We start from the raw sequence: 21,990 nt of genomic DNA on the forward strand, positions 1-21,990 counted from the left end.
TTTTACACAGTCCTTTTTGCTGAGCATACACACATGCACATCTTTCAAAACCCTTATTTTATCCCTAGAACTATGGTGGACTCTGGCGCTGCACTTTCTGTGAGCATCCAGCTAGCTGTGTGACTTTGGGCAAGGGGCTTAATTTTCTCATCCTCAGTTATCTCATCCACAAAACTGGGCTGATGGTAGTAGCAGCCCCAGAGGCCTGTTGGGAGATTAAATGAATTAACAGTTAATCCTGGTGCCTCAGAAGTGTGCAGAACGGAAGTGGTACAATGGGTTCATATACAGAGTGTGGGTGGTCGGCGGAGCTTGGAATAACATCAGCCTTTCCTCTGTGGATTTAATCTCTTAGTTATCTCTCTCTTTTTTTGAGATAGAGTCTCACTCTGTCGCCCAGGCTAGAGTACAGTGGTGCGATCTCAGCTCACTACAACCTCCACTTCCCGGGTTCAAGCCATTCTTCCACCTCACCCTCCCAAGTAGCTGGAATTACAGGTGCACGCTGCCATACCCAGCTAATTTTTGTATTTTTAGTAGAGACAGAGTTTCACCATGTTGGCCAGGCTGGTCTCCAGCTCCTGACCTCAGGTGATCTGCCCACCGTGGCCTCCCAAAGTGCTGTGATAACAGGCATGAACCACTGCACCCGGCCTTGTTTTTTTTTGTGTGTGTGTGTTTGTTTTGTTTTTTGTGTTTTGTGTTTTGAGACAGAGTCTCGCTCTGTTGCACAGGTTGGAGTGCAGTGGCTCAAAGTCTTTTAAGTACTCCCAAGAGAAGGCTTTTGCTTGGAGTCCATAAGCATAACATTGACGTTGATTGCGTGGGGTGAGGTGTTAGGCTATGGTTGGAGACAGTGAGATGGGAGCAGGCTCTTGCCTTATGCAGCTTGAGTTCAGTAAGAGGGATAGACTCATAAAAAGGCATTAACAGTGTAGATCATATGTGCCATTGCACATGCCACATAGGTCCTTTCAAATCCCCGCACAGTGGAAATTAACCTGGCTTGGGTGGAGTTCGAGTGCGGATTATCCAGGCGAGGGAGGATGCTTTAGGAAGAGCAAGTGACAGGGGTCCTGGAGGCCCTTTGCAGTCTTGTAAGTGCTGAGGAGCAAGGAGGAGGCACTCAAGGACCTCTTGGTGGAATCAGATGTGTTTCTAATGAGTGAAGACTTCACCTGCAAGTTTGTCTTCAGCAGTGAAGGGGCAACACAGGGCGGAAGCCATGATTAATCCGCAGCCCTGTACTTTCTCAGTGAGGGCTAAAAGTAATAGGAACTCAAGGAACAGAGTAAACAGTTAAGTTCCTTCTTCATGGAAGCTCATTGAATTCCAAGACTTGATAGCTAGAGTTTTTATAGGGATTGCAACGGAGGAAGGAGAAATCAAACCTCAATTCCTCTGGTGCCTGAGGGGATGCAGTTGAAAAAAAAAACCCTTTTCTGGCCAGGCTCAGTTGGGCTTAATTGGCTCATGCCTGTAATCCCAGCACTGTGACAGGCCGTGATGGGAGGACTGCTTGAGGCCAGAGGCCAGGAGTCCAAGACCAGCCTGGGGAACATAGTGAGACCTTGTCTCTGCAAAAAATTTGAAGAACAGCTGAGGTTGATGGTGTGTGCCTGTGGTCCCAGTTACTCAGGAGGCTTGAGGTGGGAGGATTGTTTGAGCCCAGGAGTTGGAGGATGCTTTGAACTAGGATCACACCACTGTACTCCATCCTGGGGGGCAGAGCAATACCTTGTCTCTAACACAACAACAACAAAATTCCTTTCTGCCTTTGTCCTGGAGGCTTAGGTGTCTCTCTTCCCACTTTCTCTTAGGTACTCCGAATTGAACGCTTTCTCCTAGGCGCTCTGAATGCAACATTTTCTCCCTGGAGAGGAGACTGATTGATACTCTGACCTCTTCTGGAGGAGGGAGGCTGTAGTGCAAGGCAGGGACAAAATTATGAGTTTTTAAGGGGCTTTGCTGCCAAAGGAGGCGTGATCCTGAGTTTAGACAGAGTGCACTTAACATTATGAGGGAGAAACTCCTGGGGCTAAAAGCAACTTATAGCAAACATGGATGTGATGAGTTCTGGTATCAATGACTCTCCAGTGAATTTCCCTGGGGTAGGACTGGCTTTTGACAATGGATTTATCCATTTGTAGTTGTTTCTGCCCCAAAGTAAGTGCAAATAAGGGGAAGGTGTTGGCCAAATCTTAAATCTAGCTGGGTGTGCTCTCTGCAGGCAGATTCTAATTCTACTCCATCTCTAGTCTGATATTGAATGAAAGAGGAACTAACAACTTTCGGACTGCAATTTTAAGCAAAAACTTAGTAGACGGGCCAAGTAAGAATCGAGTACAGTTCTGTAAGGTGTGAAGCTTGCCAGGAACCATGAGGCCAGTTATTGGATGGGCAGACTGGGGGTTTCAACACTAGTTTCTCTTATCATGAGCTTATCACTAGCCTCCTCATCTAGGAAATATGTGTGAGAATCAGTGCTTTTTGCAGCATTTTTCTTTCTGTCTTCTCAGACCACTTGGAATTTCCATAGAAAATTCTCTTACTTTTTCATATATATATATGCACACACACACACACACACATACACACTTACATAAATCACACACATATATGTATATTTAAACATGTATACGTGTATATACATACACCACACACACATATGTGTATACATAAACCTGTGTATATTTATACACACACACACACAAATATATATACACAAGAATTGTTAACAGTTGTCATTTTTCATGATTATAAAAAGTTGTACAAACAAGAGTAAGAAATATCAGAACAGCAAAGACATGTATATCCTAGTCTCTCTCTCAAGATGTAATCACAGCCAGTGATTTTTAACTTGTTGTTCTTATGTTCATTCTCTCTATAACTCGAAATGGCATATTAATACCCCTGCTTCTCGATATATCAACTTAAATTTTCTGCATCAACTCCTTATTCCGGAAGATGAAGAAATGACCCCCTTTCCTTCCACTCCTGCTGATCTACACTAGCCACATTTTTTATTTTAACTTATTTTTTTGGCTATATGTAGTATATTAACAATTTTTATTTTCTCGATTTTTCAACATTAGGAAAAATCAGTTAACTCCTTCCTTTGCAAGATTAGAAATGTTGTGTCCAAACAATTCACTACATTCCTTTCCATGCATTATACATTTTTGTTTATGCATTTTTCTCGAGTTGGCCTGTAAGTCCCTGAGGGAGGCTATTATGGCAGATTCTTCTTTGTATCCTCATTACTGTCAACACCTGACATGGAGCGCTGCAATGAATATTTGCCTTTGAATGGAATTTTACACCCTGCCTCAGCAGATAGCAGAGGGGAAGGAAGCCAGTCTTATTAGTGTGATACCGGAAGTAGCCACTAGGAAATGTGTGCTGCCTGGGAGAGTAAGGTGGTTTGGTTTTTGGTTTTGGTTTTGCTTGAGACAGGGTCTCACTGTGTTGTCCAGGTTGGAGTGAAGCGGCATGATCATAGCTCACTACAGCCTCAAACTCCTGGATTCAAACAATCCTTCTGCCTCAGCCTACAGGCATGCACTACTATGCTCAGCTTATTTTTATTTTGTGTAGAGATGGGGTCTTGCTATGTTGCCCATGGTGGTCTTGAACTTCTGCACTCAAGCATGCTCCCAATTTAGCCTCCAAAAGTGCTGGGATCACAGGCATGGGCCACACTGCAGAGACTAACTTTTTTAACAAGTTTACATTTTGCCATGTGCTTCCTGATTAGTTAGGGAAAACAGAATTCTTTTTTAGGTCTTCTTACAGATATAGAGATATGTAAATAATATAAATAGGCAGTCATAAGTAAGCACTCTTGAGATAGGCCTAGATTTGAAGGGATCTTGGATATTTAAAAATCTAAGATTGGCCTGGGTGAATGGCTGGGCTTAGTGTCACATTAACATCCTTTGGGGCTTTGATGTAGGTATTGAATGAGAGGGAAACACCTCTCCCTAGGAGAACATTATGAACTTCCCTTGGATGGAAAAAAAAAAAAAAAAAGCATTTGAGAATTAAGAAAATCTCAGATTAAAACAAAACAAAACAAACAAACAAAAAACATCCAAAGCCTTTACCCAACTCTTTGGACAAACCAGTTAATTCCCTGACTGGAAAATGTCTGTGGTGGAAGGTGGCAAAGGTTTTTGTGAGGTTGAGTTTGTTCTGTGTAATTTGAGAAAGGAGATATTAAATATATTTGAAAAATGTACAAGATAACCGGAGCTATTTCTCTATAGCTAGAAAACAAGCCCATTTTCCAGCTATAGATGAGAAAGGAAGGAAGGGCATGTTTGCTCAGAACACATAGTTTTCAGGCACGTACGGCTTCTGGAACTACTGGATTCTCCACAGTGGACATTTGGTGTCTCCACTTCAGCAAATGTTTATTGAGCATTACAGAGAGCTAGAAACATTAATATATTACCACTTAAAAATCCCCATAAAACCCCCTGGGGATTGGGGCCTGGAAGGTGGTACAGGGCTTGTTAGTCAATTGTGGTAGTTTAGACTTTGAGAAGCTAAATGTTTTTCCCAAGGTCACACAGCCACTTTCTCATGACAGTGCAGGGACATTTTCTAGATTTATTTTTTTTAAAGGTTTCATGACTGTGGTGACGTTAAATACATCACATGTTGCTATGGTAGCTGGTCTTTTGATTGAATTCATAGCAATGAAAAGGATAAAAAAATTGCGTATCTGACGCAGGCAGACTTCAAGGTCATGTTCCTTGGCACCGCTACATTGGAGATGATGCTGTTCATCTCCTGGGGAGATGACAGTAATTAATTACCAAAAGGTAAGTTTGTGATCACTGATGGTGGCCTCTCGAGCAGTGAAGTTGGGTACAGGCAGTTGTCATTTCAGATTAACCAGGGTCACTAGAAATGTAGCTGGAGTTTCCATAATACTATTTGTGACTCATAGCAACCCCAGGCAATTGTCTAGATGGAACTTTGGATAGGGCTCATACTGCTTTATAAGGAGTCAGCTAATCATATTAAAGTACATCTTTATTTCTCTTCCATTAAAAGTCCAGTGGAAACATCCCTCCCTCTTTTGGGTGGGAGTCATTTGAAGGGAGGTTATCTCCCAGGGGCATTACTTGGCTCTAAATCTCCAGACTTTGTTAGTCTCATCCTGAATGAGCCTGATCTCTATCTACATGGCTTTTCCCCGTCTCAGTTTTCTGGCCTGAAGATTGCAAGAATCTCTGCCCATGGAAAGGATCTGCTAGCTATCTGCAGGAAACCTGTCCCCAGGGCCAGTTCACAGTGTAATGTACAGACGATTACTGATAAGGTGAAGGTGACTCAGTCCATGACATCAGGAAACAACCAATTTAAAACCTAAGAAGGGGTAAAAGGATCTGTAACCTGGAAGTTTTAACTTCAGAGAGTCTGTTAAAATGAGAGGAGATCACATCCCGATAATAGTATGACAAGTACAAACAGATGTAATCTATAAAAGAGACATGAAACAGGATTTCCCAAGCCCTGCTTGGTTTTCCTTCTCACTCCACAGCTCCATGCTCCTTGTAGCAGAGGCCAGCCACTTCACCAGGCCTTGGGGACTGATTCCAGCTTTTGCCTCTAGCCCTATCCTGACAATAGACAAGACACAGTTATGGCTCTCTTGTCTGAGGACCCATCACAAATTAACTTTATTGTCTACACAGTCAAGGAGGGCACCGTGGCATAGTGGTTACTATGATGGATTCCAGATGCAAAGTGTCAAGGTTCAAATCTTGATTTCACCACTTACAAGCCCTGTGACCTTATGCAGCTCATTTAACTTTTTGTTGCCTTGGGTTCCTCGTCTGTAAAATGGGTATAATAGTTATTGTGAGGATTAAATGAGCTGAATATATGTAAATCACATAGTGGAATGTCTAACATTTAATAAATGCTCAATAAAAGTTAGGTATCATCATCATTATCATCATCAGTATCATCAGTCCAGGCTTCTGCCTTCCTTGCCTATACCATAATGCTGCCTTAATAACCCACTTCCACATCCGGGCCCAAGAAGCCTTGCATTTCTCTGGCCACATCCCTCTGCCCTCCAGGCTTGCAGTTTGCCTGGCGTCATGTGCGTCCTTGCTGGAGTCACACACAGGGCTATGCCCATGCAGTTTGCCTGGCGTCATGTGAGTCCTTGGTGGAGTCACACATAGGGCCATGCCCGTCTACCAGGACACCTCGTTACCTCCTACTGGGCTCAGCTGACTCCTGGCAACTGCAGGTGGATCTGCTGACCATTGTGGCTCTGATGCCACGTTAAGCTCTTCTGCCTTAGATAGGAACCGGGCTATGCTTAGATGTGAATGACTTAATGGTGACCAAGGGACAGGATATCCTGAATGATCCACAGTAAGTTGGGTTGGCAGATGTGTATGGATGTGAGAGCACTGGGCATTAGTGGAATATTAAGCCATACCCTAAACTGGGCATTAGTGGAGTATTAAGCCATACCTTAAACTGCAAGGACATGCAAAGCTAGCTAAGGGCTAGTGTATTTGGAAGGGCTCAATTCTGATTCATTGTCACTTTTTTTTTTTTTTTTTTTTTTTTTTGAGACAGAGTCTTGCTTTGTCGCCCAGGCTAGAGTGCAGAGGCACGATCTCAGCTCATTGCAACCTCTTCCTCACAGGTTTAGGTGATTCTCCTGCCTCAGCCTCCCGAGTAGCTGGGATCACAGGTGCATGCTACCACACCCAGCTAATTTTTTGTACTTTTAGTAGAGACAGGGTTACACTATGTTGGCAGGCTGATCTCAAACTCCAGACCTCAAGTGATCCGCCTGCCTCGGCCTCCCAAAGTGCTAGGGGATTACAACCATGAGCCACTGCGCCTGCCTGGCCAATTGTCACTTTTATTACATAAATATTACATGTTTATTGCAGAAAAAAATAAATAACACAAATATAACAATTAATTATAAATTAACATCTATAATATCACCTTCCAGAGATAACACTTTTAACCTCTCTCTGTGTATGTACACACACACTCCACACACATAATCTTTTTAACAATTATAACTTAATGGATTGTGGACTCCTTTCTCAGTCATGAAATAGACATTTATGTTATCAAGTACTAAGCAATTCTAGATAATTCTGAATGTGCATTGGTTTGTGGTCTAGCCTATTAGCCGTTTTACTCATTGAGAGAGAGAGGTTAAGCAGACTGTCTAAGTCTTTGTAGTCTACAGCTTCCAATTCTAGTAACTGTCACCAGGTTAATGAAGGGTGGCTTCTAGCTGCAGCCTCATTGTGGAGCACCTTGGCTTTACTTAGGTGTAGTTATTTGAGGAACAGGACCTTCAGCCGCTTGTGCTGGTCTGTTTCTGTTATGAAGACCTGCAGCCCAGCAGCTGATCTCTAGTTCTGATTATGGACAGAGTGGGCCATCAGCGCTCTGGGCTCTGCTTCTGTGTCACTGTGGAGCCTTTGGCAAGGCTTGCCACATCTCCAGGTCTCAGTTCCCTCATCTGTAAATGAAAGGGGTTGGATTTGATTTTTTCTTTTGCTCTAACACTCTGTGATTCTGTGTTAAGTAATTTGGAGTGGAGTGAGATGGGGCTTGGGCGTGGCTCTTCATCGCTGCTGCACAGGTTAGGATGCACAGGCTGCACCAGAATCACCCAAGGAGCACTTCAAGCATATATGCCTGGGCTCTTTTCCCCACTCTCCTGCCAGAGTGAGGCTTGAGAATCTGCATTTTTAACAAACTCTTTAAGGTTTCTTTCTCGAAGCTGTACTTGGGGACTGCTACAGGGATGGTGGCCTCTCCAAGTCACCCAGCTATTCACATCCTACTCGAACTTTGGCCAGGCCAAAGGGCTGTGAAAAGCATCTTAGTTAACTCAAAACCCTTCATGGAGACAGCTGGTGTTGCTGGAAGCTTACATGGGCCCAGCTTCAGGGTTGCCAGGAGGTTGGCTTCCAGAGCCCTAGGAGACAGGCTTCCGTGGCCTGTCTGCCTCTCACTGATTGTCAGAGCTCAGCCCACCCTGCGTGTTCACCCTGCCTGTTTTTTCCTACCAGTTTCCATCCTGTTCTGCTTTAGAGGGTTTCTTGCTCCATATGGTTCAGCTCAGACCACAGCAGGGTAATGACCACACTGCACGTTTGTACCAGCAGCCTCCCCAGCTGCGACTGTCCTTAATCAAGCAGGAGATGTTTACCCTCACACCTATTTTCAGTCCTTCCTCTGGTCCCTCATCTTCCAGGAGACCTAATATTTCTGATACATACAGTAGATTTCTCTACAAATCCTTGAAGACTTTGAACTATCCTATTAGCAGTTTATTCCAGAGACGACTTCTACACAGTACTGTTTGATGTTTCAGGGGCCAGGCTTCTTTTCCTTCTGATTATTCACACACACACACACACACACACACACACACACACACTTAGAGTATAGTTCGGGTTCAACAAAGCTAGATCATACTTTATCCACAATATGAATTAGAGATTCTGATCTTATTATTTTCTGTCTCATACTTATTTACTCTATACCACACTTTGCTCATATTTACCATTTATAAATGAGGAAGAAAAAAGCCAGAGGGAGCAGTATGTTTTCCTTGAGTAGTCTAGTGCATCAGAATCACCTGGATAAACTTGATAAAATACAGATCTCTGGATTTCATCCCAGATTTACTGAATAATAATCCTTCATGGAGGGATCCAGAAGTTTGCATTTCCAAAAGGATCTCTGGGTGATTGTTTTGCACGCAGAAGGTCGGAAATTCCTGCTTTAGGTGGGACAGAATTTAAAATAGAATTTAGAGAAGATGGGGAGGACAATGAGAGACAGCCTGGTGGGAACCAGGCTGCTTGCATTTAAATCCAGGCCCCACACCTCACTGGCTGTGTGACTCCTCCATGCCTCAGTTTGCTCTCATGAAAAATCTGTAAAACTACAGTGTTTACCTCATTGGTTGTTGTGAAGATTAAATGAGTTCATATGTGGAACATGTTTAAAGTAGTGCCTGGCGAAGGTAAGGGCTCTGAACGTGTCTGCTGTGACTACTATTCCATGCAAGGGGAATGGCATGAACAAACTCAAACAGAAGCAGATGGCCTCTTTGAGAGAATGGAGTAGACTGACTTGTCAGGAGTAGAAGGTTTAGATCAGTGGTTTTCAAATTACAGTGTGCAAAAAAATAATCTGGGGAGCTTGTTAAAAATTTCTTGCCCCTATAATGATTGAGTTGGCATACGTGAAACCTGGGGATCTGCATTTAAACTTTTTCATGCAGGTTATGAGCAAATGATCAGAAACTCAGTAGTTTAGGTAGAAGAGGGCTGGTATTTAAAGTTGGAAATGGGCCGGGCACGATGGCTTCTGCCTGTAATCCCAGCGCTTTGGGAGGCTGAGGTGGGTGGATCACCTGAGGTCAGGAGTTCAAGACCAGCCTGACCAACATGGTGAAAGCCCATCTCTACAAAAAATACAAATATTAGCCAGGTATGGTAGTGGGTGCCTGTAATCCCAGCTACTTGGGAGGCTGAGGCAGGAGAATCACTTGAACTTGGGAGGTGGACTTTGTAGTGAGTCGAGATTGGGCACTGCACTCTCGCCTGGGTGACAAGAGCGCCCCCCAAAATAAATAAGAATAAAAATAAAAAATAAATAAAGTTGGAAAGGTATCCAGAGTTTGGAGATGTATCCTGGAGCTATGAACAGTATGGACACTAATTGCATATTTAATATCTGCTTTATTAGGTATGTCCAGAAAGCAGTAGAAGTATCCGGGAGGTACAGTGTGCATCCTACAACAACAAGCCATTCATGGGCCGGTTTTATGAATGGGAACCATTTGCAGAAGGTAAGAATAGACCCAGCCCTGTCCATAGAAGTTACTTTAGTCTATTTTCCATTCTTGCTGACTTCTGATTGATGTTGGAGGTATTGGTGTGATCCTGGCTGGGGTGTCAGTAGGGGACAAAGTGTGACTCCAGGGCAAAGAGAAGCCTGCACAGGTCTTTACCAAAGGTAGCAAAGCTCAGGTGACACCTGGACCATCTTCAGCATGAGTCAGATGGATGAGGCGTTGATGGAAACAAGCAACATCCAAGGATGGCAGGGTGAGAGGGTCAGAACAGGGTTCAAGGAGTCAGTTGGAGAAGAGGTTCAAACATAAGGTTGTGAGCTGTGAGTGCAGATGGAGTTTCCCTTTCCTTGGTTACTGCTACAAGGGCTGGTATGGGAGCTTAAGAGAACATGTGGGGTTGTACATTTGTATGTTTCTCATCTCTAGGGGGCCTCACATACTGATTCCAAAGATAATAGTAGGCAGGCATTGCTGTAAGTCCAAGATCCCCGTCATTTCCAAATGACAGAAGATCCAAAGTTGGTAGAGCAAGTTGATCCCGCTCTGCGTGCTGGAGTCACTTTTCTTTGTTGAAATTCAGATGATAACATGGCTTGTGGACTGAGAAGTGTTAACATTCTGAGATATTTCTTCCCACTCGTGGAGAAAGTGGGCTCAGAAGAGGTGTTGGGTCAAGCAGAACTTGTGGGGGTTCTATGCTTACAGCCAAGTTGGCTGGAGAGGGAGTCCAGCTGCCTTCAGGGCCCAGTGTGAGAGCTCTGCACAGCCAGCCCTTCTCAGCCTCAGCCTGAGGCAGTGGCTGGGACAGCTAAGGTTGGCCAAGACCCAGAGTATGGAGCACTGCACTATGTCCAGGATCTGGAGAAATTGCCTTGGAAGGGAGATTGATAGTGAGTTGTGATGATTTCATTGCAGAATCAATGCCTGGGGAAGCCAAACTCTGCAAGGTGGTTCTATACTTAGGTAGAAGCCCTTGGGGAGGAGGGAAGTGGATTAGTATCTGACTGCTCTGAAATTGGATGCTAAATTGTGCAGCGTTCTCAGCGACTCCATGGCTTCTGTTAGATTCTCAGAGTGGTCCCATGTTAAGAACTAACTTGACTAAAAAATTGAGACTATCAAATTCAAGCAGGAAGGATATACAGAGGAAACATAGAACTAGCTGAATGCAAATACATGGGATGGGGAACAGGGTGAAGCGTGAGCAAAAGAAGGATGCCAAAGTGAAGTTTTGATTTAATTCTGTAAATAGAGCTTGGTTCTGACCTGTTTCATTTTTAAGAGCATTATGTTAAATTTAAGGTGGTATCCTGATTTGAATCCTGAAACAGAAAAACGGCATTGTTGGAAAACCTGGTGAAATAGGCATAAAGTGTATAGTTCAGTTAATAGCATTGTACCAGAGTTAATGTCTTAGTTTTTATGAATGGTTTGTTTGTTTTTGTTCTGTTTTTGAGATGGGGTCTTGTACTGTCGCCCAGGCTGGAGTGAGGTGGCACAATCTCAGGTCATTGCAACCTCCGCCTCCTGGGTTCAAGCAATTCTCCTGCCTTAGCCTCCCGAGTAGCTGGGATTACAGGTGTGCACCACTACGCCTGGCTAATTTTTGTATTTTTAGTAGAGATGGGGTCTTGCCATGTTGGCCAGGCTGGCCTCAAACTCCTGACCTCAAGTGATCCACCCACCTCAGCCTCCCAAAGTACTGGGATTACAGACGTGAGCCACCGTACCCAGCCTATAAATGGTTTTGAAACATGTTAACGTTAGGCGAAGCTGGGTAAAGGGTATACAGGAACTTTTGTACTATCTTTGTAACTTTCCTATAAATCTAAAATGATTTCAAAATAAAATTTATTAAAGGCATTGTACTCCCAATTAGTTATGTCTTACATGCATTCTGGTGAAGACAAAGTGTAAAACTCACTTAATATGGGTGAGGAAGAATGCACTGGGTTAAATACTGCCCCTGCTCACCACCCAAATTAGTATTCTTCCTAGAACCTTAGAATGAGACCTTATTTGGAAATAGAGTCAGTGCAGATGTAATCAGTTATGTTGAGTTCATATTGGAGTAGGGTGGGCTCTTAATCTAGAAAGACTGGTGTTCTGATAAGAAGAGGAGAAAGTTGGGAGGCCAAGGTGGGTGGATCACCTGAGGTTGGGAGTTCGAGACCAGACTGACCAACATGGAGAATCCCTCTCTCTACTAAAAAATACAAAATTAGCTGGGTGTGGTGGCACGTGCCTGTAATCCCAGCTACTCAGGAGGCTGAGGCAGGAGAATCACTTGAACCTGGGAAGCGGAGGTTGGGGTGAGCTGAGATCGTGCCATTGCACTGCAGCCTGGGCAACAAGAGTGCAACTCTGTCTCAAAAAAAAAAAAAAAAAAAAAAAGAAGAAGAGGAGAAAGGACACAGGCATACAGGGAGGATGCCAAGTGATGATGAAGACAGAGATTGGAGTAATGCTTCTACAAGGTAACACCAGGGATTGCTGGCAGCCAGCAAGAGCTGGGAAGAGACAAGGAAGCATCCTTGCCTAGAGCCTTCAAAGTGGGCATGGCCCTGCCAACACCGTGATTTTCGACTCTCAGCCTCTAGAACTGTGAGAATAAATTTCTCTTGTTTGCAGTCATCAAGTTTATGGTATTTTGTCATACAGCTCTAGGAAACTAATACAAAGAGGGAGGAACAAGGTTCTGGATTGATTGAGATCTACTCACTAGAGTAGATCCAGAAGTGAATTTGCTCCAAGTGATAGTAGCAGATGCCTTAGAGAAGTGAGGCACGTATCCAAAGTGAGCGGCTGCCTCAACTGCCTCACAGATGTAGGTCTGTCCAGTGCAGTGGTTCTCAACTCTCGTTGCTCATTAGAATCACTGAGGAGCCTCCTAGAAACACTGATGCCTAGACCCCTCCCCAGAGATTGTGATTTAATTGGTCTGGGGTGCAGCCTGGACATCAGGATTTTTTAAAGATCCCAGGTGATTCTTATGGGTAGCTAGGGTAGAGAACCTCTAATCCAAGAGGGGATGACTCTAGCCTACATCGAAGGACAGAATCATGGGTATTTGATAAATCATGAAATACATTCTTGTGTCAGAACAACAGTGCTTTTCAGTGAACATTTAGATAAGAAGTGACCCCGTCTTTTGTCTGAGCTGTACCCTTGCTTTATGGCTGGCTGTGGATAATAGCTGCTTTATTGTGATTACCTGGGGGGAAAGATGAATTCCACACTACACTGAGTAGTGTGTGTTCTGTTATTTCCCCAGGAGCAGAAGCTGCCGTGCCAGACCTTTTCTGCATGGTCTGAGGTGGCCATCAGTCAGCTGTTGTTGTCTAAGACCTTGAGGTCTGGTAGATGCAGGTCTTATATTGATAGCCCTATGCAGACCACAAAGAAAACTTTGCTAATGTTTTGGTGTATTTCATGTGGATGCCTGCTATTGTCTGGCTCATGTATGAGTCTACTTTTTCTGTTATTTTTTCCCCTCTGATTTGTGCTAGACTTTAAGTATGAGACCTAAAAGAACTTGTTTTTTGAACATGTGATTTAACTGATTTTTTGGAAAATTTCCAACATAGGTAAAGTAGGGAGAATAGTATAATAGTGTGATAAGCTCCTATGTACCCACTTAATTCCGTTAGTTATCAGCACATAACCAATCTTTTTCACAAATATTTCCATCCTCTCTCTCTTCCACCCAGATTATGGGAAACTACTTGAATTCACATTACAGAGCATTATTCATTGGTGGATATATTAATTGGAACTCTTGGTTGTAAGTGACAGAAACCCAAACTAAATACATTTTGATCAGAAAGGTATTTTGTTGGTCATGTTACTGGGAAATGCAAGAGGTGTCCTGGGATTCAGATATGGCTGCATTCCATGGAATCAGTAACATTAGGACCCTGCCTTTCTCATCTTTCTCCATCTCTAGGTTCTGTTTACTTCATCTCGGGCAGGCGAGCAGGCTTACCGTGGGTTTGAGCTTGCAATCATAGTGGGAGGGACTTTCTCACCTGGTCTTGTGGGCTGAATTGTACCCCCAAAAAGATTTATTAAAGGTACCCCTAGGCCAGGTGCGGTGGCTCATGCCTGTAATCCCAGCACTTTGGGAGGCCGAGGCGGGTTGATCACCTGAGGTTGGGAGTTCGTGACCAGCCTGAACACCATGGTGAAACCCCATCTCTACTAAAAATACAAAAAATTACCTGGATGTGGTGGCGCATGCCTGTAATCCCAGCTACTCAGGAGGCTGAGGCAGGAGAATCACTTGAACCCAGGAGGCAGAGGTTGTGGTGAGCCGAGATTGTGCCATTGCGCTCCAGCCTGGGCAACAAGAGCAAACCTCCGTCTCAAAAAAGAAAGGGTCCCCCTGGTACCTGTGATGTAACCTTCTTTTGGAAAGAGGGTCTTTGCAGATCTAATTAAGATGTAAGTTTAGAAGAGGTCACAGTGGAGTAGTATAGGCCTTAATCCATTGTGACTGGGGACCCACACAGAGAACACCATGGGAAGACGCAGACGGGGAAGACAGCCCATGTGAAGGCGGAGGCAGACATGGGAGTGATGCAGCTATGAGCCAAAGAACACCAAGAATTGCCGGCACCTTCCAGAAACCAGAAAGATGCATGGAAGGATCCTTCCTCCAGAGACTTTGGAGGGAGAGTGACCCTACGAACACATTGGTTTTGGATTTCTAGCCTTCAGACTGTGAGAGAATACATTTCTCTTGTTTGTGTTCAACAGGATGCCAACCAGTTTGTGTGATATGTTACATCAGTCCTAGGAAACTAATATACCTAGTGACTGTTCCAATCCCAGACAGACTGTACCATGGTCTTGTTTAGATCCTGTTCCCATCCCTGGACCCTAGTTTGGGGGATGGGGTACTTGGGTTAGCACAGGTCATGTGACCAACCCTGTGGTGGAGGACCCACATCACATGAAGGGGAGATAGGGAAGTGGGGATTGAGACAGACAGGAAAACATTCTTCTACCAAAATCAGTGCATACTTCTTTACTGGAAGCCACTGAGACGTTGAATCAACTAATTGCCACCCTAATGTGGATTAATCAGCTATTCTGTACAAAGTGTTACTAGAAAATAATGCAGTCTTTTAAAATAGTCACTGACATTGATATTTTTCACATGCCTAGAAGGAGAGAGGAAGCCTATGGTCACTGAAGTTGAGTTTACTTTGGCTTTGTTTAAATAATTCTTTTTGCTGCTAAGATTGTTTTCTTGATTTTATCCTTCCTCCTCTTAAATGGCTCCCAGGCTGACCGGTGGGAGGAAGACACTGCTAATATTTCTGCAGGGTGTTCATGCTTTACGGCTGGATTTTGCATCGGGCTCTTGGTTTTGTTTGGATGTCTACTGCTATTCACATGTGCCTACTTAGGGAAACAGCTGCACTCATTCAGTGCAATGCCACATAGAATAGTAAAAGCAGAGTATACTCTCTGATAAACACATTAATTTTACCAGATGTTCTTTTTAAGCCTTTAATTGCATTTCCTTGATTTGGTGACCTATCCTTAGATAATGCCTCCAGGAATTTTTCTCATAGCCCAGGACCTATTACTGTAAAGATGGCAAAAGTGGAATTAGGGTGCCTATGCATCCCAGTTCACCCAGGACAGTGATAATTTATGTCTGTTGTCCCAGTCCCCTTTCACTCTTTGTCTTGGACAGCAAATATATATATATATATGTGTGTGTGTGTGTGTGTGTAGATGTATATATATATATAGCCATTCGACCTAGCATGGGCAGTTTCATAGGAAGCCACTTGTTTAGGTGCTGAGATTGGAGAAAATTCTACCTGTTTTCCTGCCAAGGGTAATGGGGCTGGACACCATGAGACTGGAGTTTTGCTGGGTTGCTATAGACCGTAGGGCATCAGGTATCAGTGTTAATCCTTAAAACTGATAGGTGGCAGCTTTATGTTTGGGTAGCTTGAGTGCACTGTGTGTCTCCGAGAGCTGAACTAAAGAGTGGCAATTGAAAAGCCAGAGGGGAGGCTGAGTCAGAAAGTGAAGGTCATCAACTGGTTGTATCTGTCAGCAGTGGCTGGCTTATGTTACAGTAACAAATAACCCCCAAATCCAAATGACTTAACGTGACAAAAGCTTGCCTCCTGTTCACCTTCCATGTGTAAGGATGGGTATATTTTGCTTACCTGGGGACCCAGGCTGGTAGAAGCTGTATCTCAACTCATGCTTTCACTGAGGTAGGGAAAGGGAACAAGTGACCCAGGTTTAAGTTCTTTGTTTTTTTGTTTGTTTTCTAAGTTTTATTTTAAGTTCAGGGGTAGATGTGCAGGATGTGCAGGTTTATTACATAGGCAAATGTGTCCTGGGGGGTTGTCGTACAGATTATTTCATCACCCAGTTATTGAGCCTAGTATCCATTAGTTACTTTTCCTGATCTTCTCCCTCCTCCCAGTCTCTGTCCTCTTATAGGCTCCAGTGTGTGTTGTTCCCCTTTCTGTGTCCATGTGTTCTCCTCATTTAGCTCCCACTTATAAGTGAGAATATGCAGTATTTGGTTTTCTGTTCCTGAATTAGTTTGCTAGGGATAATGGCCTCCACCTCTATCCATGTCCCTGCAATGGATATGATCTCATTCTTTTTTATGGCTGCATAGTATTCCATGGTGTATATATACATTTTCTTTATCAAGTTTATCATTGATGGGCATTTAGGTTGATTCGATGTCTTTGCTTTTGTGAATAACCCATGCATGTGTCTTTATAATAGAATGATTTATATTCCTTTGGGTATATACCCAGAAATGGGATGGCTGGTCCGAATGGTATTTCTGTCTCTAGATCCTTGAGGAATTGCCACACTGTCTTCCGCAATGGGTGAACTAATTTACACTCCCACCAGCAGTGTGTAAGTGTTCCTTTTTCTCCACAACCTTACCAGAATCTTGTTATTTTTGACTTAACAATAGCCAGCCATACAGACTCAGGTTCTTAAAACTTCAATTAGAATTGATCCACATTGTTTCTGCTCACATCTCATTGGCCAAAGCAAGTCACGAATCACACCTAGGAGGTGTGATTCCAAGGAGGAAGGGAGGTACCCTCCCACTATGTGCTCAAAGGAGGAGAAATGGAATATCTGTGGCTGGCCCTAGTGACTAGCAGGCAGGAAGCTCCAGTGAAATTCCCTGAATACGTTCCTCCTAAGTCCAGGTGACTTTTATTAGGTTGTTTGCAAGAAAAGTAGCTGTTACTCCAGAGAATATTAAAGGTGCCACCACACAGTCTGATATCCACAGAGCCCTGAGCCACTTCAGTCATGATCTACCCCCTTGATTAAGGCTCTGAGGGGCCAAAGATGGAATGCTGGAGGCCAATACCCCAGGCATGCTTCTGACTCCTCCACCAGTCCAGCAGTCTGCTCTAACACAGACACCATGGTGGGACATGACGGGGCAGGGGGCACTGTCAGATAAAAACATAGACAATATTATCAGAACTGTAATATATGAGGGAGGGAGGCTTATGACTAAGTGCCAGTGGGCCTGGAATTAGAGTGTTCACATTTTAATGAAGCCACTTTATTCATAGGCACTCTCATTCCTACAGCCCACCCCTGTGCATAGATAATCCATAATCACTGTGAACGTTCAGAGTGGAAGGGACAGACCTTAGGGCAATGAGAGGCAGTTTCTGTTTCGTTAAGGGTGGATCTGGGATGCCCCCAACAAGATCCATTCTCAGAGCTCTCTTGTACGTGCCAGGGGATACCTGGCAAGACTAGGCCATGTTTGCTTTGAGGATGAGCATATCACTGGGGACAAAGCCCAGAGGGCAACTTCTTTGTGAAAACATTTCAAAATGATGGTTTTGCTCTTGTATATGTTGAGTCTGAATGAATGGTGGGACCCAACAGGAGATTGGGGATGCAAGGTTCTGAAGTTTACGGAGATATCATAGGGTTGTAGACCCATACTTGCAATCATCAGCCTTGGTGAGATTAGTGGATAAGACCTTCAAGAAAATGTACAAAATGGGTTTTACAAGGACTAGGAAATGAGCTTTGGAGTAAGTTACATTAAGGAAGCAGGGGAAAGAGTCTCAGCCATTAAAGGACACTGAGAAGGTGATCCAGGTATAGGAGAGGCACCAAGGCATTATCATCCCATGTATCATTTCTTATGTTAATAAAGCTTATTGTGGTATATAAAGTTCTGCTAATATACACAACACAATGAATGCTATGGACTAAATGTTTATGTCTGTCTAAAATTCATATGTTAGAGCCCTAACCCCCAGCATCTTTGAAGATGGGGCCTCTAAGGAACTACTTAAGATTAAATGAGGTCTTAAGGGCAGGGCCCTGATCTGATGGGATTAGTGTTCTTATAAGAGGAACAGAGGTGGCTGGCAAGATGGTCAAGTAGGAACAGCTCCGGTCTGCAGCTCCTAGCAAGATCAATGCAGAAGGCAAGTGATTTCTGCATTTCCAACTGAGGTACCTGGCTCATCACACAGGGACTGGTTAGACAGTGGGTGCAGCCCACGGAGGCTGAGCCAAAGCAGGGTGGGGCGCTGCATCCCCCAGGAAGCACAAGGGGTTGGGGAACTCCCCTCGCCAGTCAAGGGAAGCCGTGAGGGACTGTACCGTGAGGAATGGTTCACTCCGGCCCAGATACTACACTTTTGCCATGGTCTTCACAACCTGCAGACCAGGAGATTCCCTCCGGTGCCTACACCGCCAGGGCCCAGGGTTTCAAGCACAAAACTGGGCAGTCATTTGGGCAGACACCCAGCTAGCTGCAGGAGTTTTTTTTCATACCCCAGTGGCCCCTGGAATGCTAGTGAGATAAAACTGTTCACTCTCCTGGAAAGGGGTCTGAAGCCAGGGAGCCAAGTGGTCTAGCTCAGCAGATTCCACTGCCATGGAGCCCAGCAAGCTAAGGTCCACTGGCTTGAAATTCTCGGTGCCAGCACAGAAGTCTGAAGTTGACCTTAGATGCTTGAGCTTGATTGGGGGAGAGGCATCTGCCATTACTGAGGCTTTAGTAGGCAGTTTTCCCCTCACAGTGTAAACAAAGCCACCGGAAAGTTGGAGCTGGACAGAGCCTACTGCAGCTCAGGAAAGTCGCTGTAACCAGACTGCCTCTGTAGATTCCCCCTCACTGGGCAGGGTATCTCTGAAGGAAAGGTAACAGCCCCATTCGAGGGCTTACAGACAAAATCCCCGTCTCCCTGGGGCAGAGCGCCTGGGAGAAGGGGTAGATGTGGGCGCAGCTTCAGCAGATTTAAACATTCTTGCCTGCTGACTCTGAAGAGAGCAGCGGATGTGCCAGCACAGCGCTTGAGTTCTGGTAAGGGACAGACTGCCTCCTCAAGTGGGTCCCTGACCCCTGTGCCTCCTGACTGGAAGACACCTCCCATTGGGGGTCGACAGATACCTCATACAAGAGAGCACCAGCTGGCATCTGGTGGAGTTCCCTTTGGGATAAAGCTTCCAGAGGAAGGAACAGGCAGCAATCTTTGCTGTTCTGCAGCCTCTGCTGGTGATACCTAGGTCCATAGGATCTGGAGTGGACCTCCAACAAACTCCAGCAGACCTGCAGAAGAGGGGCCTGTTAGAAGGAAAACTAACAAACAAAAAGGAATAGCATCAACATCAACAAAAAGGACATCCACGCAAAAACCACTTCTAAAGGTCACCAACATCAAAGAACAAAGGTAGATAAATCCACAAAGGTGAGGAAAAACCAGTGCAAAAAGGCTGAAAATTTCAAAAACCAGAATGCCTCTTCGCCTCCAAAGGATCACAGCTGCTTGCCAGCAAGGGAACAAAACTGAACGGAGAATGAGTTTGATGTGACAAAAGCAGGCTTCAGAAGGTGGGTAATAACAAACCCCTCCAAGCTAAAGGAGCATGTTCTAATCCAATGGAAGGAAGCTAAGAACCTTGAAAAAAGGTTAGAGGAATTGCTAACTAAAATAACCAGTTTAGAGAAGAATGTAAATGACCTGATTGAGCCGAAAAACACAGCACGCGAACTTCATGAAGCATATACAAATATCAATAGCCGAATCAATCAAGCAGAAGAAAGGATGTCAGAGACTGAAGATCATCTTAATGAAATACAGCGTGAAGACAAGATTAGAGAAAAGAGAATGAAAAGGAATGAACAAAGGCTCCAAGAAATATAGGACTATATGAAAAGACCAAGCATACATTTGATTGGTGTACCTGAAAGTGATGGGAAGAATGGAATCAAGTTGGAAAACACTCTTTAGGATACCATCCAGGAGAACTTCCCCAACCTAGCAAGACAGGCCAACATTCAAATTCAGGAAATACAGAGAATACCACAAGATACTGCTCGAGAAGAGCAACCCCAAGACATTTAATCACCAGATTCACAAAGGTTAAAATGAAGGAAAAAATGTTAAGGGCAGCTAGAGAAAGGTTGGATTACCCACAAAGGGAAGCCCGTCAGACTAACAGTGGATCTTTCTGCAGAAACCCTACAAGCCAGGAGAGAGTGGGGGCCAATATTCAACATTCTTAAAGAAAAGAATTTTCAACCCAGAATTTCATATCCAGCCAAACTAAGCTTCATAAATGAAGGAGAAATGAAATCCTTTACAGACAAGCAAATGCTGAGTGATTTTGTCATCACCAGGCTTGCCTTACAGGAGCTCCTGAAGGAGGCACTAAATATGGAAAGGAAAAACCAGTAACAGCCACTGCAAAAACATACCAAATGGTAAAGACCATTGACAGTATGAAGAAACTGCATCAACTAATGGGCAAAATAACCAGCTAGCATCATGATGACAGGATCAAATTCACACACAACAATATTAACTTTAAATGTAAATGGACTAAATGCCCCAATTAAAAGACACAGATTGGCAAATTGGATAAAGAGTCAACACCCATCAGTGTGCTGTATTCAAGAGACCCATCTCATGTGCAAAGACACACATAGGCTCAAAATAAAGGGATGGAGGAATATTTACCAAGCAAATGGAAAGCAAAACAACAAAAACAAAAACAAAACAAAACAAAACAAAACAAAAACAGGGATTGCAATCCTAGTCTCTGATAAAACAGACTTTAAACCAGCAAAAATCAAAAAAGACAAGGGCATTACATAATGGTAAAGGGATCAATGCAACAAGAAGAGCTAACTAACCTAAATATATATGCACTCATTACAGGAGCACCCAGATTCATAAAACAGCTTCTTAGAGACATACAAAGAGACTTAGACTCCCACACAATAATAGTGGGATACTTTAACAACCCACTGTCAATATTAGATCAATGAGAGAGAAAATTAACAAGGATATTCAGGACTTGAACTCAGCTCTGGAACAAGCGGACTTAATAGACATCTACAGAACTCTCCACCCCAAATCAACAGAATATACATTCTTCTCAGCACCACATCGGACCTTTTTTAAAATTGACCACATAATTGGAAGTAAAGCACTCCTCAGCAAATGCAAAAGAATGGAAACCATAACAAACCATCTCTCACACCACAGTGCAATCAAAATAGAACTCAGGATTAAGAAACTCACTCAAAACTGCACAACTACGTGGAAACTGAACAACCTTCTCCTGAATGACTACTGGGTAAATAACGAAATTAAGGCAGAAATAAAGAAGTGTTTGAAACCAATGAGAACAAAGACACAATGTACCAGAATCTCTGGGACACAGCTAAAGCAGTGTTTACAGGGAAATTTATAGCACTAAATGCCCACAGGAGAAAGCAGGAAAGATCTAAAATTGACACCCTGACATCGCAATTAAAAGAACTAGAGAAGCAATAGCAAATAAATTCAAAAGCTAGCAGAAGAGAAGAAATAACTAAGATCAGAGCAGAACTGAAGGAGATAGAGACATGAAAAACCCTTCAAAAAATCAATGAATCCAGGAACTGGTTTTTTGAAAAGATTAATGAAATAGATAGGCAGCTAGGCAGACTAATAAAAAGAGAGAAGAATCAAACAGACACAATAAAAAAATATAAAGGGCAGATCACCACTGATCCCACAGAAATACAAACTACCATCAGAGAATACTATAAATACCTCTATGCAAAT

At 43.7% G+C, this 21,990-nt stretch overlaps 1 protein-coding gene across 1 annotated transcript in view; it reads left to right on the forward strand.

Annotated features, from left to right (window-relative positions):
* The window catches only part of THSD4 (thrombospondin type 1 domain containing 4), a 674,086-nt gene that overhangs the window by 106,337 nt on the left and 545,759 nt on the right, over nt 1–21,990 (forward strand). The window contains exon 5 of the mRNA XM_023220857.1: nt 9,772–9,874. Coding sequence (XP_023076625.1) covers nt 9,772–9,874 — 103 coding nt within the window. The remainder of the gene's footprint in view (nt 1–9,771; nt 9,875–21,990) is intronic.

This window comes from Piliocolobus tephrosceles, chromosome 6, assembly GCF_002776525.5.
Source record: "Piliocolobus tephrosceles isolate RC106 chromosome 6, ASM277652v3, whole genome shotgun sequence".
Taxonomy (NCBI): domain Eukaryota; kingdom Metazoa; phylum Chordata; class Mammalia; order Primates; family Cercopithecidae; genus Piliocolobus; species Piliocolobus tephrosceles.